Source organism: Tachysurus fulvidraco, chromosome 7 (genome assembly GCF_022655615.1).
Source record: "Tachysurus fulvidraco isolate hzauxx_2018 chromosome 7, HZAU_PFXX_2.0, whole genome shotgun sequence".
NCBI classification, from domain to species: domain Eukaryota; kingdom Metazoa; phylum Chordata; class Actinopteri; order Siluriformes; family Bagridae; genus Tachysurus; species Tachysurus fulvidraco.
Window position 1 is genome coordinate 23458267 of NC_062524.1, and position 21779 is coordinate 23480045.

Below are 21779 nucleotides of genomic sequence, written 5' to 3' on the forward strand. Positions count from 1 at the left end.
CCTGTTCAACTGTATATATAAAACAACTTTTTTTAAAAAGCATTTATCCCTTTACCTAGGTGGAAAACATAATAACTGTTGCAAAAGAAGTATTATTATTATTATTATGTAAATGCGTTAACATTATAATTACAATTATGATATATAATAATACATTAATATAAACATGTGATTTATTTATTTATTTATTTATTTATTTATTTATTTATTTATACGTTTAAACTACATCAGGAACTGTGTAATTGTTTTGGCTGCTGTTATACTAAATATGTTTATATTTTCCCATCATTTTGAAGTGCATAAGTTATCTTTTGCATAATCGTCTTTTTATTTGTTTGCTTGCTTTTGTAAGAGACAGCACTGGCAGCGGTTTTTTGTTTTTGGCGACCCCTTCAGGCGGCGTGTAGAAGTGCAACAGCACTGCGGAGGACAAACGCAGGCGCAGCTTCAAAAACCCGCAGCAGCAACAGGCTCGAGCAGTGTGGAGTGAGGGAGGCGCTCATATCATACCACATCACTCCAGCGCTGGAACCGCTCTCTGGAACCGTTTTTACTCCAAACAGGGGCGATGAACAAGGCAGGAGTTGTCTTGCACGGTTTATAAAGGGTTTATTTTTATTTTTATTTGCACATTGCTGCTCTTCAGGAGTTTCTCAGTGCACGAGCCTCTTGCTGTAACAGGCTTCCCCAAACTTTGGAGGTAAGAGCGAACGCCGGGTGCGCGCGCGCTCGCATGCATGCATTCGTCGCTTAATTGATTCCACAGCGTTAAAAAAAAATACATGGAATTCCATTGAGCATGCATATGTTGCTTGCACTGTAGATGATAATGCTTTTGGCGATGCAACTTGCAAGATGCTGCTCCTGCTGCAGGATGTTTAATTCCATCACAATGCAGCATTTGTGCACAATCACAATCTCCAGTGACGAATTAACAGTAAATGAGGTCTGTTGTCTGAACTCTCTGAATTCATTTTAGATCTTAGTTTGTGGACTAACAGTGCAGGAAACAGTGAGAGCATTTTTTTAGTCATACCCAGACTTGTATACGCACTGACTTCATGTTGAAACTTGGTAGGTGAGGAATTTTTTTTGAAATAGCATTTTATTATTTTTTTTTTTTATCAATTTCATAGCCAAAACCACTGTCTGCCCAGTTGGCACAGCTTGTGTGAAACTAAAAAAATAAAAAAAAATACCCACAAACATGAAGCTGAACCGTGGACCATCTGTGTCTCCTGCAGTCATCAAGGTATACCCTGGAGCAGTTCGGTCTGAGACAAATCACATATTCTGCCAGTTGGATAACAGACCAGCTGTTTGTGTTCTTCCATTCGTGTCCTCTTTGGAGGAAAAAGGACAGATGCATCTGGACTGAGATGAACTGCAGTGTAGAGTTTCAGTCCTGTGATGAGAGGGTCAAGAGATACTTGTTCTGTTTGCCTTCGTGTGTCCTGATCTTGTTATAGAGCATCTGGAGTCTCTTGTTTCCTCCACAGATAGAGATATGCTTTCCTTGTCATGCTTCTGCACATATTAGGGCTGGAAAGGTGGGGTTGCATATTTGTGTGTGCGTTTATGTGTATACGCATGCATCTGTGCATATGTGGGTGATCAGTTCGAGTCAAATCTGATTAAGCCCAATTGAGCTCCATAAATGTGTATACTGTAGGTACTGTATGTGCTGCAGCTGTCGTGATGTGTAAAATGTGGGGGATGCTAACTTTCGGATTCCTGTCAATTTTTCCATATTGACCCTTCGTTTAAGGTTACTGAACTTCCTGCATATCTCATCAGGTCATAAGGTTAACAGCAGGAGCCTTGCCTAAGCCTGACTGTTCTTATCTCATTCTTCCAAAGTAACACACCCTTACACACATCCTCTTTTTTTAAACCTAAGCCATGGGAAACATTGGTTTCTACAACTGACATTTAACTCTTTGAAAGCCTGGCATCCGGAGGAAGAGGAAATGGAGTTTGACTCTTGACTTCAGAATGACAATCTTTATATTGATTTATGAGACTGCTTATTTTCTGTGGCTTAAAATGGATAAACTGCTATTAAGCCAAATCACAGACTGTTGGGTTTCTTATTTGTTCCCTAAAAAAAAAGCATAACTAAAAGGGGATCATCTGAGTAACATTACAATGTTTCAGCAGCTGTTTAAAATCACACTTGTATAGATGGCTCTCTGTTTCTAAAATGTCACATTAGCACCAATAATGTGTTAGATTCTGCTTTAGATAGTTAGATGTACTGCCTTGTATAAGTCTTTATTTTCCTGGAACTTTTCTTCCTTTTTGTATTGCTACAACCGGGAAACATTATTGGACTATAAATTGGAATTTATACAGTATGTTATCTGCAATATGGACAAAAGTATAAAGACACCTGAGCATCCTTTCCACAAACCATGGGAATTAATATGGAAGATACGCTTTAAAGCCTTCCTGGTTTTTGTTAAGGCTTTGACAAGATATTGGAACATGGGTATGAGGAATCACCCATTCGACCACAAAAGTGAATCATGTGAGAAGACCTGGCACTTATTTGGCATTAAAGTTCATCCCAAAGATGTTCATTGTGGTTGAGGTCAGGTTTCTTTGCAGACCACTCAAGTTCTTTCACACCATCTTTGGTAAACTTTGTCTTTATTAAACTCTCAGGTCTGGAATGGCCTTCCTCAGAACTACAGTATGCCAAACTGCTGCTAAAACCATAAAAACCAGCATAATCCATTCTACCTCTTTCATCTAACTTTACAAATGGTACTTTGGGATCCAGAATTGTACATGAGTGCCAGAGAGTAAAGTGTGATTTACTCTAAAGACCATGTTTTCACTATCCAGAATCCATCATGCTTTACTCTACTCCAGTCAGCACTGTAGTGAACATAGTCTTGGCTATGCAAACCCATGTCATCAAGTTATTTTGCTGATCTTGCGTCCATAGGCAGCTGCGGGTTAAGTTGAGAGTAGTGAGTGCTGGAACAATGCACAAGCAATTGTTTTCGTCTGTGAGCTTTATACAGTACGTGAAAAGCACTTGACGTTATATGAACTTGTAAGGTCTAGTGGTTTGTGGTTGAGTTGTTGAATGTAGCTTCCACTTCAGACAAATAGCACTTAATGATAACCAGGGCAGCTCTCGATATGCGGAAATTTGACAAATTGACCATCCTACAGTAGGACTAAGTCACTGAGCTGTTCAGTATGACCTGTTCTAACGCTAATGTTGTTCTGTCCCAATAGTGATATATAATAATGAATTTAATGTTTTGCCTTGAGCACAACAGACTTTTGATTGATGATACTTTTTCAGAACTTTGTCCTGTCTTTGTTTTAATAACGTATCTGTTTTCATGATTTAGGCATGTAACAAACTCTGGGGCCTGTAAGGAGAAGGTGGATTTAAATTAAGATAATCTGTGACTTTTATTGCGCACAAGACGACTCCACCTTTATATAGTCACTCCTAAGACGAGACGCAGCGTGTTGTTAAAATTCGCAAGCGATGCATTGAGTGTTTTTCCTACAGTATATTGAACAGTTATAACCCATAAGCTCTGCTATGGATCATTTAGTTTTATTTGTTAGACTGTATCGATTCCAGTGTGGTTATGACACCAGACCTTTCCATTCCACATCTTTCGACCAGTAAATTCCTATCGTCCATTGCTTGTTTGTGGACGAAATGAATGGCATGTTAGGTTATAAACAATTTTCGTGTTTCTTGGCTTTACTTATACTCCAACCCAAGCAATATAAAAAATATTCTTCATCACTTCTCTATTAATTTTGACATCTCAACCCTGCTCAGCAAACTGATCTGGTCTAGGATGAAGTATGAGGCAGAAAGAGAGGGAGAAAAAAATCAATCACAGAAACCTGTATTATAGGCAGTCGCACTCAAAGACAGACAGACAGAGTAGTCTGCTAACAAAGGAAAGTAATTACTTCAAGCTTCATCACACAGATTGACTGTGGTTGTGGAACATGTGATTTAGTGAGTCTTTCGAAAGACATGAGATGTTGGACAATGAGTGTTCTTTCAGCCGGTTGGTAAGTTTCTTAGAGAGAAAACAAGGGTTATAACTTGCGGCTCCTGTTATACTCTGTGAGACCATTTATTGGCTTTCTTTGGTTCTGCTTGTAGATAAAGGAGCTACTGCAAATCAGTACAGTGTGATTATGACTGACCACCGTTCTACCGTGGTAAAATTTCTCTCTTGATAGTAGTGATCACTACAAGGATAACTTCACCTCTGTCAACATATCATAAGGGCTCAGTCAATGGTGTTGATGAGGAAGAAAATTATATATATATGATATATTAGGGCATCTGCACATTTACCAGATCACAATGCAGTTACGCACCAAATGGAGTGAAGGTTTGGATAGTGTACAACATGACACCAAATTCCAAATGAAGGACAATATATAGGCAATATATGGAATTATTTGGATTAATGGTGTGCTTATCTATGTTAAAGATAGGCACATTGAAGCTGTGCTGGTAGTTCATGGTGCTCTAATACAATACACGTTAAAGTGGATTACACCATACATTGTATTTGTAAATAATTTGTCATTTCAATCCTCTAATTCTAGTAATTGCCGTTGAAATTTGGTTGAAAACCAAAAATTCACTCTCACTCACCCTCACTCATTTTCTTTCGCTTATCCGAACTACCTCGGGTCACGGGGAGCCTGTGCCTGTCTCAGGCGTCATCGGGCATCAAGGCAGGATACACCCTGGACGGAGTGCCAACCCATCACAGGGCACACACACACTCTCATTCACTTACACACTCACACACTACGGACAATTTTCCGGATATGCCAACCAACCTACCATTCATGTCTTTGGGCCGGGGAGGAAACCGGAGTACCCGGAGGAAACCCCCGAGGCACGGGGAGAACATGCAAACTCCACACACACAAGGCGGAGGCAGGAATCGAACCCTCAACCCTGGAGGTGTGAGGCGAACATGCTAACCACTAAGCCACCGTGCCCCCCAATTCAATCCAAATCAATTCAATTCAAGTTTATTTGTCTCAAAGCAGCTTTACAGAACATAAACAAAAGGTTAATATAAAGAATCATATAAAGACTAATAGAATGCAAAATTTAAGATTAACATTAGTTGGATTTAGTTCACAATGTGTACAGTATGTATATATCCCCAATGAGCAAGTCTGAGGTGACTCAGGCAGGAGTGGCAAGGAAAAACTCCCTAGTACGTAGTACCCAGTACGGCTAAAAGCACATATGATTTAAAAGAGAGCCAGAGGCATTATAACAGAGACACATTTCCACTTCAACTTTCTGAGGCAGATTATCACAAGTCATCACAAACACAGCTGATGTCAATGTGTTAGCAAAATGACAAAAAAGAGCTGTGTTGCTCTTTCATTTTATACTCGAAAGAGGTTCAAACTTTTGTTCAAAAAGGTTCTAATAAGCAAATTACAATAGAACTTTTGTTGAACTTTTATTGAATGTTTTCTTTTTGGTCATCCCCCCCCCCCGAGTCAAAAACGGTTGTTGATGGGGTGCCAAAACTTAACACGCTTTTCTTAATTAATATTTTTAATTTATTTTATATTTCACATGAATATCAACTTTTAACTATCATATTTTTGTTCCAACATTTCGTTGTGTTTTATTTTGAACATGAATGACTTATGACTTGATGTGCCATAATTATCTTCTTTTTTTTTTTTTTTTTTTGTATTTTATCATTTGCTTTATTTTATTATTTGTTGTGCTAGTATGTGCTCTATTTTCTCAGATGTTTTATTTGGATTATTAAGACATCGGTCTTCTACGCCATGGTGTCCTCAAAAATAAACAGTCGACAAAAACGATAACGCAATGAATAAAAATTCTATTCAACATGATACTGCTATATAGGTCATAAGCCTGCTATTTAAAAAAAAGATCTCAAATTAGCTTCCCACATCCTTCAGCTAAATTCACTGTAGACAGAAGAAGCAATGACACAGCTGTGAGACGTCAGGGTCTCCCTGATCAGCAGGGTGAAATCATTCACGGCCTCGGAGCTAATGAGACACTAGGTGAAGGTGAACAGAGCTGAGCATGAGCACTTCTCATTAAAAAAGATGAGTTTCCATTGGGGAAATGAAAGCACAGCGGCACTCAAGGCATGTAAGGTCATTGTTCACATGATGGTGATGACAGTCTGCTAAACTGATGTCTTCTGAAGGCTGGTGTTGATGAGCTATTGCTTGTCTGTCATCTTGTGAAAAGGATGCTGATGACTCAAGGAAGCGATTAGAGATAAAAGGTACGCCTCGGAGACTCCATGAAGAATTCCACTATCGGCTAACTTGTGCATGCGCAGCAGGATTCTGTTTAATCGAAGCAAACCTCAAAAATGCCTCCCATTCCATGTGTCTAGATCATCCACTTAAGCCGATTAAGCCGAGAACACTCCGAGAGAGATTCGGCTTTAATACGTTACGACGAGGTACACATGCACGGAAATCAAGATGAACATGCAAATCTTGTCCCAGGCTATGTTTAGTACTCCATCCTTCCTGATCCTCTGAATGGAGACATGGCTTTATCTTTGGCACCATCACAGTCCAAACACAGGAAACCGGACTCAACCTGTGACCTGCGTCGAAGAGGCTAGTAAACAGGAAAGGTCGGTTCCACTGCTGAGTGTGCTGAATGCGTTTTGATGATGATGATGATGATGTCCTGCTGTGTTATAGCTGGTGTGGTTGTTTAAATGTGGAAATATAGTCTTAAAAGTCTTAAATTCTGTACGATTCTTTTGTCGAACACTTCAGCTTGACCGAGAAAACGACAAAAGCACGCCATACTTCGATGGCAGAAAACTTTAAGGAACACCTCTGACACTGGAGACTCCTTCAAAAACCCCAAATAAATCTTTGACTAAAATTTGTACCTTGTGATAAGATATATATTTATATTTATATATCTAACCTGACTAGTAATAACCCAGTGTCTGAACTGCAGGAAACAAAAATAATGACATTTGCATTTCTGGTTTAATGATTGGCCAATACACAGGAAGTGAAAATATTCTAACATAACACACAAAGAGGCAACTTGTCTGTCAGCCTGTCGTGCAATCTGTCATATTCGCTCTCTCTGTCTCTCTGTATCTCTCTATCTCTCTCTCTCTCTCTCTCTCTCTCTCTTTCTCTTCCTTGCTAATGTTTTTGCTTTGTGCAGATTGTTGGCCTTCCTCCAGCATTCTTTGTGTCTCTTTACTCTACGTCTCTCTCCTTTGTTTCCCTCTAGTCCTCTAGAAGGAGAATATTTCCTGTGTGAAAGAGCTAAAAATAATTTCTTGTTCCCTGTAGCCCTCTTTTGAATATGTTATGGGAAAACAAATCATATCTATGCTGGAGGAACAAAGCAAAGTTTTACATTCTACACCCTTTTCTAAGTCTTGGTCTCCTACTCGTTTCCACTCTCACTTTTTCATACCATACTTACATACACAACATCCGGTTTTTGTTATGCCCTCAAATCTGCAACTAGCAGGACACAGAACAGGAAGTACCAATGAATAGAAAAGCGACAAACCTCACACGTCACAAATGCCATGTTTCTATCTGCATTTTCAGGAAATTCGACTAATCGTACGTTTTTCTGGTTGATTGCTGCTGTGAAATCATCCAGTGGAAAGAATGCACAGCTTTTATATGCATGCACTGACACATCTGTATGCAGCTGCATGCTGAGTCAACCTACTTTTTTAGGAAATGGGTGTAATCTGGGGAAGCCAGCTCCTCTGTGTTCGTGAGATATTGTAAAGCGGCGTAGGAAGCCCCCATGTGTGTGTGTGTACACACACGCACACACACAAACACACACACAAACACACACACTCAGTAAGACTAAATATAGCTCCCATCAATAGCAGAAATGCTCAGAGTTCCAGATCAGTCTTAAACAGGAAGCTCACACATAGAGAGCTTTTTAATACATGCTGTTGCAGTAATCTGCACACACACACACACACACACACACACACACACAAGCACGTACATGCACACACAAGCATGCACGCACACGCATACTGGAGGTTGAACATACTATATTCTGTCCATTTTGTTCTTAAAGTATTCCTCAGTGTGCAAATTTAAACCAAAAAACTTAATCCCGAATAGATAGCCGACCCACCGAGCGACCAAATGTCAATCAATCAGGAGCCAGAATGAAAGTTTTCTTCCTGCAAGCCTAGTATTAAAGTCCATAAGAAGACTTTACAAGCTTCAAAATAGTTTTTATGACGTTTTTATGACGCTTTTTGGTGTAAAAAACAACAACAACAACTAGTCAGCAAGTACAATTACTTTTGAAACACAATTTTACCCATTGCACTGAATATAAATGACTTACAGCTTATTTATAGTCTCTGATACATCTGTCTTCCATCCACTTCATTTCTGCCACTGTGGGAGTGAACTTGGAGATTACAAATAAGATTTCTTTCCAGTAGAACGTTTTAAAATGAACTAGCCATAAATAAACCGTTCAGTAGTAAACATATCATTATCCTAACAGCTGTTCTAAAATGATAAGAATAGCATATTTGTATTAAATTTGAACTAAAATCATTTGTTCCTTCATTCATCTTCTGCTTAACTTATTAGGAGTTCTGGCAACAGGCTGAGTTGTCTTCATCCCTTCTATAAATTTCAGTTCGTCACTGAGATGTAATTTCTCCAGCAGGTCCTAGATCTGCCCTTGGGTCCAGTGAGCCAGGCCTGATCTAGTTTTGGCAAACTCAGAACAGGGGACACCTCAAACTACTTCAGCTAGAGCTTCTTGATTTGGAGGAACAACAGATTTACTTCAAGTTCTTCTTCTTTTTTCTTGAGCTTCTCAACCTACAGTATATCAGTGAGTAAACACGGCAAATCGTCGACAGACCCTCACTTTTTGCAATGTTAATCTTTTTGGCACTTCACACAGATTGTGACATTATGGCAACCATAAATTAAGCAATAAACAGAAAGAAGCTGGAGCAAGGTCTTTTGAATCACCCAAAGGGAGCAACCGACTCTTTTCTTTATGGTGTATGGCTGGAGCATCCTTGTAAAGTGCCCAAACCCAACTGGATGCTCTTGCATTAACAAGGCTGCTGTGCTTTTCATACTAGAAGCAAAACCGTAGAGGATCCTCATTCCTCTCATTTCTAACCCTACGTGTGACCTTTATTCTTTCAGTCACTATATATACAGTAGTTCATGACCTTAGATCAGGACAGGAATTTAGATGCAGCTAGTAAACAGAAACATACCTCATGCCTCCTCACCACGGACTGTAAGTATTGACTGGGGAGTGCAGTTTGGAATGTGTGGCTCATTCTGGTAAAGTTCTCAAGCCACCACAACTGTCTTCTCTTTATTTAGAGAGTACAGTACCATCATTACTTTGGAGGTGCTGTCTGGTGCCCTGTACTAAGTACCTGTCCAACCTTGTGGATTTCATGAACAAGGTTGGACAGGTACTTAGTACAGGGTTAGGGTTAGGTTAGGTAAGACAAGACTCACCTTTGGCCAACAGTGTAAACCATTTAAAATTTTGTTGATATGATCATTGCAGGGGCATGGTGGCTTAGTAGCTAGCACGTTTGCCTCACACCTCCAGGGTTGGGGGTTCGATTCCCGCCTCCGCCTTGTGTGTGGAGTTTGCATGTTCTCCCCGTGCCTCGGGGGTTTCCTCCTGGTACTCCGGTTTCCTCCCCCGGTCCAAAGACATGCATGGTAGGTTGATTGGCATCTCTGGAAAATTGTCCGTAGCGTGTGATTGCGTCAGCGAATGAGAGTGTGTGTGCCCTGTGATGGGTTGGCACTCCGTCCAGGGTGTATCCTGCCTCGATGCCCAACGACGCCTGAGATAGGCACAGGCTCCCCGTGACCCGAGGTAGTTCGGATAAGTGGTAGAAAATGAATGAATGAATGAATGAATGAATGAATGATCATTGCACTCATCCAGAGAGTCGATTGCACATTGGTCACCCAGCTACCCCAAATTCCAGGAGTATATTCCACAACAAATACTTGAGGAATACAATCAATGATTAGAATACTCCCATGACCCCTATCCACTGAATAGACACGTATTTCTGTGTGTGTGTGTGCACGCTGGAGTGGGACAGTGCCGGTCATTAACTAAGCGGATATCTGTGCTCTCCCAGTGCCACTGTGTACAATGTCCTCCAAGAGCCATCATTGATTCTCTCTATAATTAGTGTTTGTTTTTGCTGCACCCCCCCGACAAGGCAAATGCATCTTATATCAGAGTCTCGGTCAGCACAAGATCATCTCCCGGATTCATTTCATTCGCAAAATTCGAGATGAAATGAAACGCACTTTACGACTCAGATGAAAAGTGTGCCTGTGTGTGTTTGTGTGTGTTTTCTAATGAGGTATGCGACAGAGCTATTTAGTCGAGCCTCTGGGTTGTCTGCATGATGTGGGCTGTTAGTGGACTGATGGCATTTGCATGCACTATAACTGCAGAATAGGGATTCAATCAACCCGTCAGGCTTTCCATTCTGATAACATTAGTATGAGCGGTGGAATGGAATAATCATTAGCCTTGATGTCCGTTCGGTGCGCACACACACTTGTATATACACATTTCCTTTAACAGGACCCTGGCGGGATCGATAGCACTAAGTCTGTGTCACCAAGCAACAGAGGCTTTGCATCTGTGCAGCCTAAAGATCCTATTCATTCATTTTTTTATACTCATGCATGCATTCAGGCATGAGACACAAATGCCTGTAATAGTGTAGGAATAAGGAAGTCCACTCATCTATCAGAGAGAGAATTTACTAATGTCAGAGGCAGGAGAAGGCTGATCTAAAATGAAAGTAGAAATGAGCGTGAAGTGTCTTGGCTTGCACGAGGTTGCAACACACATTCATTCTGTGACCAAGAAAAGCAGAGCAGGTTTACGAAAGACAAGATCATGCTCTTGTGTCTATGTATGACCTAAACACTTGTCAATTGCACCATGAGACTCAATAGCAGCCAGACTGCCATTTATATATGGATTGATTTTTCCCTACAGGAGGGCAAACCCTTGAACCTTTCCAAGTGTTGTGGACACACTCAAACGTTTCCCAATCTGTTTATATAATGGGTATTGAACGAAAAATTGTAAATGTCAAGTTACATAAAATTCTTGCCTTACAATGTCCAGAAAAAAAAGGTCAAAACAAGTCTCATGACTGAATGGCGATAGCGGTTACTTTTTAGTTAACGTCTATAAATGTAGTTCTACAACTTGAAGTGTTTTGTTCTGCACTAGAACGTCATGGTACCACTTTTGTTCAGGTTAGACAAATCCCATCCACGTCTGCTGTATTTTTTTTTTCTCTTTTACCTCCCTACTATAAGTTTCTAAGCAAAAATATAAACAAAGAAGTAATTCCTTGTCACAATTGTGACTGACATGGATTACTGAAAATGAAGGAAAGTCAAGTAAGCAACCCATATACTGTACATCACATGCTAATAAAATTGCATTTCTTTTCATTTTGATGCTATAAGGTCAGAAAAACTAAAACATGTACAGCGTACACTATATTGCATGCAGTTTCAGTAACAATGATGTGGAGTTTTTAAACTGTGCAGAATGACTGGTAGAGTGCAAAATCTAACCGTCACAGCCTACAAAGATTCTTGCTAACATTGGCATTTTCAGTTTTGTTTGATCACCACAGGATACATCATGGTGTCCTCCAAAAAGTCTGTCATGCTTTATTTCTTGCTTTGTTGAATTGGTTTAACTGTAAAAAAAAATTATATATAACACATTGGATATATATAAAATGTTCATATATATATATATATATATATATATATATATATATATATATATATATATATATATATATATATATATATACACACAATACACACACACACACACATATACACACACACACACACACATATATATATATATATATATATATATATATATATATATATATATATATAGTGTAGTGTGTGTGTGAGTGTGTATATATATATATATATATATATATATATATATATATATATATATACAGTATATATTATATAAAGTGAAGTCAGTGCAGTATGAGCAAACACAAACTCAGGGGAGCCATTCAGTCTGATTAATTGTAAAATTAAGGAAATTAAGGTTGTAAATGAAGTTTTGTGCAATTCTACAAATTGTAAATGAAAATCGAAGAGCATAAAAGAAAGAGCACACAGCTGATGAGCGCAGTATTATAAGCATGATCACACGGCTTAATTAGCGATGGAGTGGCAATCAGCATTTAATAACCACACAAGCCAGGAGGAAAGCGTGTTTTCTAGTTAACGGGGTGATCGGAGCAAAACCATCAGAGCTTGAACTAATACATATTCTCTTCTCGTGTGTCTCCATCTCTCTCTCCATTCTGTCTGTTAACCCTCTGCCTTTTTCTGAGGGCTATAATCGAGTGTGTCCACCCACCTCCCTGCAGCACAGAGACGGGGGTTTTGTTATACCCTCACAATCTCACACACACCACAATCTCACACACACCACAATCTCTCTCACACACACACACACACACACATACACACACACATACAAACGCACGTGCTCACACCATTACTGCAGTGCCTCTCCATCAGCACACAAAGAGGAGCCATAAAAAGACTGGTGCAGTGTGTGGGGGAGCCAAAAAAGTGTGTTTAAATTTAGTACAACTTGAGTTTTCTTCCTTCGTTGCATGAGATATTGGTATGTTAAAATTTCTCCATGGCGTGTGTTTGTTTCTTGAGACACATACAGCAGAAATAAGTTAAAACCAATAAACCACATTGGTTCCTGAAAGTTCTGGCTTCTGTGCAGCTTCCTGGAACTAGATGTGTTTTTGCCCTTAAAAAAACCCCACTCTGATGTCTTGTCAACATGAAGACTCACATCGTTGACAGTAAAAGCAGTATCACATAGACATATTCGTCTGTTAAATCTATAAAGCTGACTATATACATTTTGAGGATCTATAAACATCAGAAACAAACAATCACAAATTTGTTAGCTGACTAGCTTGTTGCTAACAAAATGCCTAAAGCGATTCATGGTATCGTTTTTCCACTTGTAGAAGCTAAGTAATGCCTTTAATAATATTCATCTATACTCATCTGTGCTAATTCAGCCACCAATACCATTGTGCGTGTCACTAACTAGCTAGTCTTAGCTACAACTTAGTGGTAGATCTGCACTGCTTTCTGGAACGTTGAGTCCAAATGTTTGCTCTATTGGATTTCTCGATAACATAATATCAAGCGTAAAGGTTGTGGGTAATTAGCACAAAAGTTTGACTAAACACATCCCAAATAATTTAGCATAAACACATTAAACATCTTATTCCGTTCAATTTTCCCTTTCAGTGAATTAAAGCACTCGCTGTTTCATTTAAACTGCTTGAAATAGAATTACAGAACTAATTCGTATTGATTCGAGACAGTTTATGTGTAGAGCATTACCTCGCATTACCTCCTGCTTTATACTGTAGTCTGTATGAAATACATATCACTGGTCAGCTGGTGCTTTACTCATTTAAGTGAATCATACAACCCTTTTACAATTTTCACAGAGAGATTATGAAGCAGAGGACAAAAGAGGCAAGGTCGACTTTAAATCAAACTTATCCCTGAAGCGTAGATCTTAAATCTCTCGATATTTATGTTGTATTTTGCAAGCAATGTGCTTTGAATTAACCGTCAATGATTGGTAAATTAATAGAAGTGTGGACAGAAAGAAAATGGTTTCAAGGAGATGAAAAAAGCTTAGAATTTAGTAACCTAAATATAACTGCTGCATGATATTCAGTCGTGTCGTATTTAGAAACGTTTGATACATCTTGATCCGACATACCAGAGATTCCTGCATTTGCTTCGATTAAAATATGCTTTATCGTGTTTCTGATGTTCACGGTGCGTTTGTTTTACTCGATTTTATAATTATTTTCTTTTACAGTAATGTATTTGTATTGGGATCTATTTAAATGCAGTAACTTACCATATATGTAAATCTTACAGGTGTAAAATGACTTACACTTTATGGTGTCAGTAGCCTTCCTTTATTCTACGATCCCGATCGATCACGCTCCATTTTTTTTAATCACACAAAATATTTTTTTCATTGACATGCCATCATTTTAAGGGGCAGTGGTGGCTCAACTGGTTAAGGCTCTGGGTTGTTGATCGGAGGATCGGGGTTCAAGGCCCAGCACAGCCAAGCTGCCACTGCTGGGCCCTTGAGCAAGGCCCTCAACCCTCCCTGCTCCAGGGGCACTGTATCATAGCTGCCCCTGCACTCTGACCCCAACCTCCTTAGTTGGGGTATGTGAAGAAAAGAATTCCACTGTGCTGTAATGTATAGGTGGCGATAATAAAGGCTTCTGTGCCCCCGTTCTATTCTATTCTATTTTCACACTTTGTGTATTTATTTGTAACTATCCTCGACACCCTTAGGAAAACTATATATGTATTTATTTAATTAGCCATTGTCAACTCTCTTTTGTTGTATTTAATTAATTACAAAATATTTTGAGATGTTAAGTTGAACAGAAATCGACCACGAAAATATGTTAAAACAATCCATTAATTGAATATGGATTTACAATTGTAACAATTTGTTACAATTTACAATTACAGCTGTTTTTATTCCTAATTCTGTGTATTCTTGTTCCATCGCGTACAAGGTGACGCTCATACATTCACTATAGCTCACTATTACAATCACTCACATAGCTATGAGCTCTAGTGTATATTTTTAACGATGTGACTACATAAAGCTTTTAACGATCACGATCGTTCAAGATTTGTTTCCCCATCCACATTTCTTCAGCAAATTAATTTGTCCTGCCAGGTTTTAGTAATGTGTTAGATTCATTCCAGTAATTTCCTTTCTGCTCATCAATGCAGGCCAATGTGAAGCTATACAAGGCATCAGTTAGAGATAATAGTATTGTTTCCAGCTGAAACAAATTATTCAGCACTGTAATGGTCCAGTCAAAGGCAGTCAAAGTTTTTGCTTATTAAAAATCTGAATTTTGCTTTTAAGCTGGTTCAGGGTTTTTTTGGGGGGGAGAAAGCAAAATTCAGAATTTCTGTAAATGCATTTGATGCAATCAGTATCATTATTAGAGCGAGCATCTCTCATGTTACCTGAATTTTTCTAGGTCTATGTCTGTGTGCAAAGGGACTGTTACCATGGTTTCCTGGCTTGAAATGTAAATCAATAAGAGAACGTTTTGTGTTTCCGTGTAATCTGGGAATGTTTGTGTAATATGGAAAAATTGTATATTTTTGGGACATTTGTTAGATTTCTGTTTTTTTTTTTAAATTTATTTACTATTTATTAAACAAAAATGCAGCTTTAAAAATAAAAACTGGTTGCTAAGGTTAAGATTTTGTGATTTAGGTTTAGATTTTGTTACATTAATTACATTAACTCAGTGGAAGTGACCAAAGACTGCAAAAGGAATCATAGATTATGAATTCTATGCTCTACATCATAATCACATTGCAGTGCAGTGCAATTTGTTTTTGCATGTGTTAATATGATGACGTATTTTTTTTTTTTTGACATTTATAATAGAAGTCACTATCAGTTAGAAGGATTCTACTTAACAAATTGTAATGTTGGATACAGTTGGATTCACAGAATGTCATCAGAATTTCAATTTCTGAAGTTATTAAATTAATTTTGCTTTCTTCTCTCCATTTTTAGGGGAGCAAAAGAGAGAGCAGTGGCCAAAGAGAAAAAAGAGCTGTGTTGAGGAAGTGAGGGAGAGGGTGATAAAGAGAAAGCGTTACTGGAAGAGAGATGGAGTCGCTATCAACCGAGTCAGCTACTGTGGATGAGCTGGTGGAAGCGTGCATCAATGCTTTTGGTCAGTCTGTAGAATCATATGTCTGTCTGTCTGCAGTAATTAAATTCTACCATTCTGCCATTAAATAATGTACTTATTTCCTTTTTTTTTTGTTCCTTTTATTTGGAGTGGATTAAAAATACCCCACTGTTTGCTTCTATTTGCTTTTCTCCAGATGACACGGGGAAATTGAAGGACTTGTCGTTGGTGCGAATGTTTTTGATGATGCACCCCTGGTACCTTCCATCCACAGAGCTGGCCAAGAAACTCCTGCACAAGTATGACTCACTAAAATGCCTATTTATAATTTAAAATCTAGACCAAACATGTCTAACGAGGTGCCGTGCAATGGCTGAGCTGTGCACAAGAAATCAAGCTTTGTTTCGTGACTACCAGCACTATATCATTATTAGGTTACTTCTAAATAAAGAACAAATTAAACATCTTTAGTTCCTACCATCAGATGCAACTGGATAACATTAAGAAGTAAAACATGCAACAACAAATCAGATAACATGCTAGCAAAAATGAAACAGCAAGAAAACTCCACAACAGTAAGGTCCTTATTGCATATTACATGCTAGTTGTGTCAGTTTGTTTGACCAGAGAAAACAAAGCAGGTGTATTTATTTGTTTGTTTGTTTGTTTGTTTGTTTGTTTGTTTATTTATTTATTTATTTATTACCAGAATTCATATATTTTAGACATGTCACCTTTGTAAAACGTTTAATATTGAATATATGAGGGCTAATACCGAATATATGAAGCCAGGTAACAACAAGAAAACAACAAAAAGATTTATTATTAAGAATTATTAATAAATGAAGTCCAGAGTGAGGGTCAAAAAACCCCTCCACCATATTTGAGCCCAATCTGCACCAAGTGTGTCTACGATATGTGTAGATTAATGTTAAATATAGTAATACATTACTGCTAAATCTGCCCTGGATTAGATGCCAATTTCATCATAGGGGGCCATGCATGATGAATATTGACACACTGACATGTTTTGGGAGGTTTGTTGTACTTTACTTTACTTTATTACTTTATTGTCCCCAAAGGGGAAAATCTTTTCCACAACACTGCACTTGTTCGACATACACAACATAAACATAGACAGTCGTAATACACACATGTCAAAAACATTCAGAATAACACTCAGCGATGTCTATTGTTAATATACTTAATGACTGATGGAATCAGGCTTCGTCCAAAGCGGGCCCTTCTGCACCTCAGAGCCCTGTACCTGCGCCCTGAGGGCAGTGGGGCTAGATACTCATTTAGTGGATGTGTGGAATCCTGTTCTATTGAAATGGCAAAGCGTCCGATAGCTGTGTTATTGAGTTCTATAAGGTTGGGTGTAGGAAGACCTATAACTTTTGCAGCAATATTGGACACCTTTGTGAGTTTGACCATATTTGTAACAGAATACATGCTGAAAAAACAAGTTGAACAATACAGTAAAATTGACTGAATAATGCTTTGATAAAGTAGTAATAGTAAACGAGGAGTGACATTAAGTCCTTTGAGTTTGCGAATGACTGACAGTTTTTCATGACAAAACAAAGTACAGGTCGTGCTGTCGCAGCAGAGCATGTGCCATTCGCATGTCCATGAAATCCTTGTAGCCTAGTCGTGAGGTTGTTTGAGTATTGAATAGAAGTTTGTGAGTTTGAATCCTAGCGCCCTGGAAAAGGGTGTCTGCCAAATTCCGTAAATGTAAATAAAGAAAAACTTATTCTATATTTTTTTCTTGTGAAATGAGGGATAGAAAATAAGGACTGACAACACATAACCTTTTATTTGATTGGTTTATTTATTTATAGACTACAGAAGATGGGCAATGCCTGATTCAGTTATAAGAAGGAAAAAAAAAAGCAGAGAAATGCTCGATTGTTGCTACTGCTGATGTTATTGCTGATGTGATTTAGCATAGTATATCTACCTATGGACATGTTCTGCAAGGTAGATGGACACTTGTGACTCATTCAGTTTATTGACAGTACAAAGTTTACTTTTTGTGATTTCAGGGAGGTTTTTCCCTTCTGAGAAATAAAGGGATAGAAAATAAGGACTGACAACATTAAATGCTTTTTTTCCCCCACAGATTGGGTTGTTCATTCATACAAAAGACACAGGAAAAAATACAGACGAGTCTGATTTAGCCATGAGGATCTAGAGATGTCAATATCCACAAAACAAAAAGTGAAGCATTTTAGAAAAAAATAAAAAATAAAAAAATAATGCATAACTTTGTCATAATTTTTTCGATTGTTGCCAATGCTGATGTTCTGAAAATCAATTGTATCGGGCTAGACAGTCATATTTATACTGCTGTACCCCTATTAAGCACTTCATCTAAGCTTTTGTCAGCTTTACCATTTTAAAAGACTGATCACAGTGTTCTTTTATCAAAAGAACAGTAATCAATTCCCTGTGCTTAAAGTAATGTTAATAAGACTTCATTAAATATCAGGTCTCAGGAGGAAAGCTGCACCGCCGAACTCAGGAGCCGAATCTGCCACCTAGTCAAGTAAGTGCGTTCTTTATTCACCTTTTTTTTGTCTCAGTGCCTTCACAAGTATTCACCCTCTTGAAGTTGTCTACATTTTATAGCGTAGTAGGCAGTACTATCTGATTTATGCAACAGCCCTGACACTACTGAGGCGAAGGTTAATTAAATTACAAACGTTTCTTGGTTGCAAAAGCGTTCAGCTGCATTGGTAGAACGAACATTTCCCTGCACTTCTGTGTTTTGCTTATTCTTCTTGGCTCATACTCTTTTTAAATTGGATGGAGACCAATTGGTAAGTCTTGCCACACATTCTCAGTCGGAGTGACGGCTGATTATGTGATTTGTGATGGCAAATAGTTGGCAGAACTAATTCAGGAGTTACACAGCATAAGTGAAGAATACTTATAAAAGTCACTGCATCTCTTGTTGCCATTATTGCTTCTTCATCTGCTCTATTCTCTGTCTGAACCCATTATCGTCCATCTGTTTTCACACTCAAGAATGGGTTATGTCATTTTTCTTCAATTTGATAAAATCTCACTTCTTACCTGTCCCATAGTTTCTTTGACCTTCGTCTTTCAGATATCTCGCTTGCTTTATATATCTTCCCATCCATATATTCCATTCACCTGTCTAAGTCTGAAGCCTGCAATCCATCCAACCATCTGTCTCAGACCTATAAATACAATAATATGCACCATTGATGTCATATATATAGATATATATATATATATATATATATATATATATATATATATATATATATATATATATATATATATATATATATAGATATATAAGTTTGATTGTTGTCTGTGTCTCTTGTTTGGTCCCTGTAGGTTCTGGATCTCAGAGTTTCCTGTCGAGTTTAATCTTAATCCGGCTTTGGCTGAACAGATTCGAGATCTGAGGGATCAGCTCAACACGGAGGGCAATGAGCAGGAGAGTCAGCTCATCGATGTTGAGAGTGTGTAAGTACACACACACACACACACACACACACACACCCACACACACACACCCACACTATATTGCATGTATAAGGGACACAGTGGCTTGTTCTCCCTGTGTTTCGAGGGGTTTATGCCAGTTTCCTCCACAAGTACATGTTGTAGGCTGATTGGCATCTCCAAACACTACGTACACTCTTGGTGTGTGTGTATCTGTGTGTGCGTGAGATTTTTCCCTGTGACGGATTTGCACCTTTTCCAAGGCATCCCTCGCCTTTTGCCCCAATTCTATTAGGAGAGCATCCAGGTTCCATGTTACCATGTGTAGGTACAGAAGATAAACAGATGGATGGATTGAAATCTGTACCATGTATCAGAAAAAGAATGTAATAAATGTAATATATTTCTCAACATGCTTTTTCCCCCCTCTCAGCCCCTCATATAAGTGGAAGCGCCAGGTGACCCAGCGTGTGCCATCCATGTCAAAAAAGAGGAAAATGTCCCTCCTGTTCGAACACTTGGATGCCTTTGAACTGGCAGAACATCTTACCTACCTGGAATATAAGTCCTTTTGCAAGATTCTGGTGTGTTCAAACATTTTCTTTACATTGTCTTCCATTTGTTTTCAGCTGAAAAGGTAACTGAACTTGTAACTGCTAAAGCTTTCTGTGGGGAGTTTTATTTAGAATTTATTGTATTGCTGCTCTTTATGTTTTCTGAAAGTATTTTGGTTTTATGTTATATTTGTATCATCACATATCATAATACTATCATAATACTGTGCTCAGTTCCAGGACTATCACAGCTTCGTAAGACACGGCTGCACGGTGGATAACCCCATCCTGGAGCGCTTCATCATGCTATTCAACAGTGTCTCCCAGTGGATCCAGCTTATGGTGCTCAGCAAGCCCATAGCCCAGCAACGCGCTGCTGTCATAACACACTTTGTACAAGTCGCACAGGTCAGTCCCTGTTATGAGCTGGTTATTGAGTGATCGTGTAAGTGTTATATTGAACTTCTTATGGCATAAGAGAAGAAACATTGCACTTCAATTCAAATTGATCTGTAAAATCCTCTAAAATAACATAATCACTTTCAGTAATTACTACAGTGTAGAGGTCTTCACGGGTCCACTTAGATCCGAAAACCCCAGGTCCGACCTGAGACCCGAGCGGGTTCGGGTCTAAAAGTTTCACGTGTGCCTCGGACACGGGTCGGGTATAATAATAGCGGCATCGGGTCTCGGGTAATTTAAAATGAATGTGTTTTTGCCGAACGGACCCAAGAAGACCCGAACTACTGTATCTCGCGTGTGTGCATCGACTCGAGTACTTTTCCAACCTCTCCTCTTTTTGCCAAGACCGCTTGCGACATGTGGCTGGTGACATGTGGCTGGCGGTAAGCTAATTTTTGTTGAAACAGACCTGTCAATCAATTTTGAATCCACTCTGTAGCGGTTACTTTAGTGTAGAGTTATGCAACATTCGGGTCCAGCCAGGTTAGGGTCGGGTCGGACTCGGGTCAAATTTTTTCGGGTTTGTCTTTGGTCGGGTCTTTCTTAAAAAATAAATAAATAAATAATTTATGCACGTCGAGTTCGGGTAAAAATTGATTCAGGTCACTTCGGGTCGGGTACATTTCTTTAGACCCCTAGAAGACCTCTACTACAGTGAATTTTATTTCAATAACATCTTGAATCTACAAAGATGCCAGGACAAGGTTATTAAAAGAGCTTTTGTATCATAATTAGCAGAAAAATGCGGAACTCTGATCTTATCATCTGAAGTTTTGATTCTGTTTCATAAGAAGATGATCTTAGACATTCATTTCCAATTAAAAATAAATAAATAAATAAAATTTAAGATGGACACTCCACATAAATAGATTAAAAAAAGTTTCCAGTGTCAGAGTTTTGTATCAATCAAAATCTTTGCACGTCCTTATTTCTTGGTAACGCAAGAAGCTGAGGGATTTTTTATTTATTTATTTTTTGACTCATTAGCTTCAAAGCACTTCAGGGCATAATAATAGTAATAAGACATATGTACATTTCAGTCCTATTTGTATATACAGTATCTCGTTTGCTTTCGTGTAAGGGATAATTTTAGATGAGCCTGCATTTGTACACGCAGCCTCTCTATCTTTACAAAGTCATCATTTATTAACGTTACTCACTCTGTCACGTCGCAGCCAGAGTCTTGTTGAGAAGTTCACGTCTCACGGCGGGGTGCGTGTGTAGCACCTGCGCCCAAACAGGACAGAACGGGACGGAGGTCAAATAACTTTGACACTTCTTTGTGTGGTGTTTGTGTGTAGTGTACAAGCCTGGATGCTGATTTACAAAAATTAAACGTTCAACATTCTACTTTGGTTAGTTGCACAGATGC

General features: G+C 38.6%; 1 protein-coding gene across 5 annotated transcripts in view; it reads left to right on the top strand.

Moving 5' to 3' along the window:
• The first annotated feature begins 252 nt into the window (after nucleotides 1-252).
• LOC113635487 (RAS guanyl-releasing protein 2) overlaps nucleotides 253-21779 on the top strand; it is a 41058-nt gene continuing 19531 nt past the window's right edge. For 2 of the 5 annotated variants that reach the window (XM_047816289.1, XM_047816288.1), the window contains exons 1-7: nucleotides 253-700; nucleotides 15785-15947; nucleotides 16102-16204; nucleotides 18403-18459; nucleotides 19281-19412; nucleotides 19825-19975; nucleotides 20180-20353. In XM_047816289.1, the coding sequence (XP_047672245.1) occupies nucleotides 15881-15947; nucleotides 16102-16204; nucleotides 18403-18459; nucleotides 19281-19412; nucleotides 19825-19975; nucleotides 20180-20353 (684 nt within the window). In that variant the 5' untranslated portion in view covers nucleotides 253-700; nucleotides 15785-15880. Of the gene's footprint in view, nucleotides 701-15784; nucleotides 15948-16101; nucleotides 16205-18402; nucleotides 18460-19280; nucleotides 19413-19618; nucleotides 19716-19824; nucleotides 19976-20179; nucleotides 20354-21779 lie in introns of those variants that run through there. The other 3 variants (XM_027134968.2, XM_027134967.2, XM_047816290.1) reach the window with 3 other exon arrangements.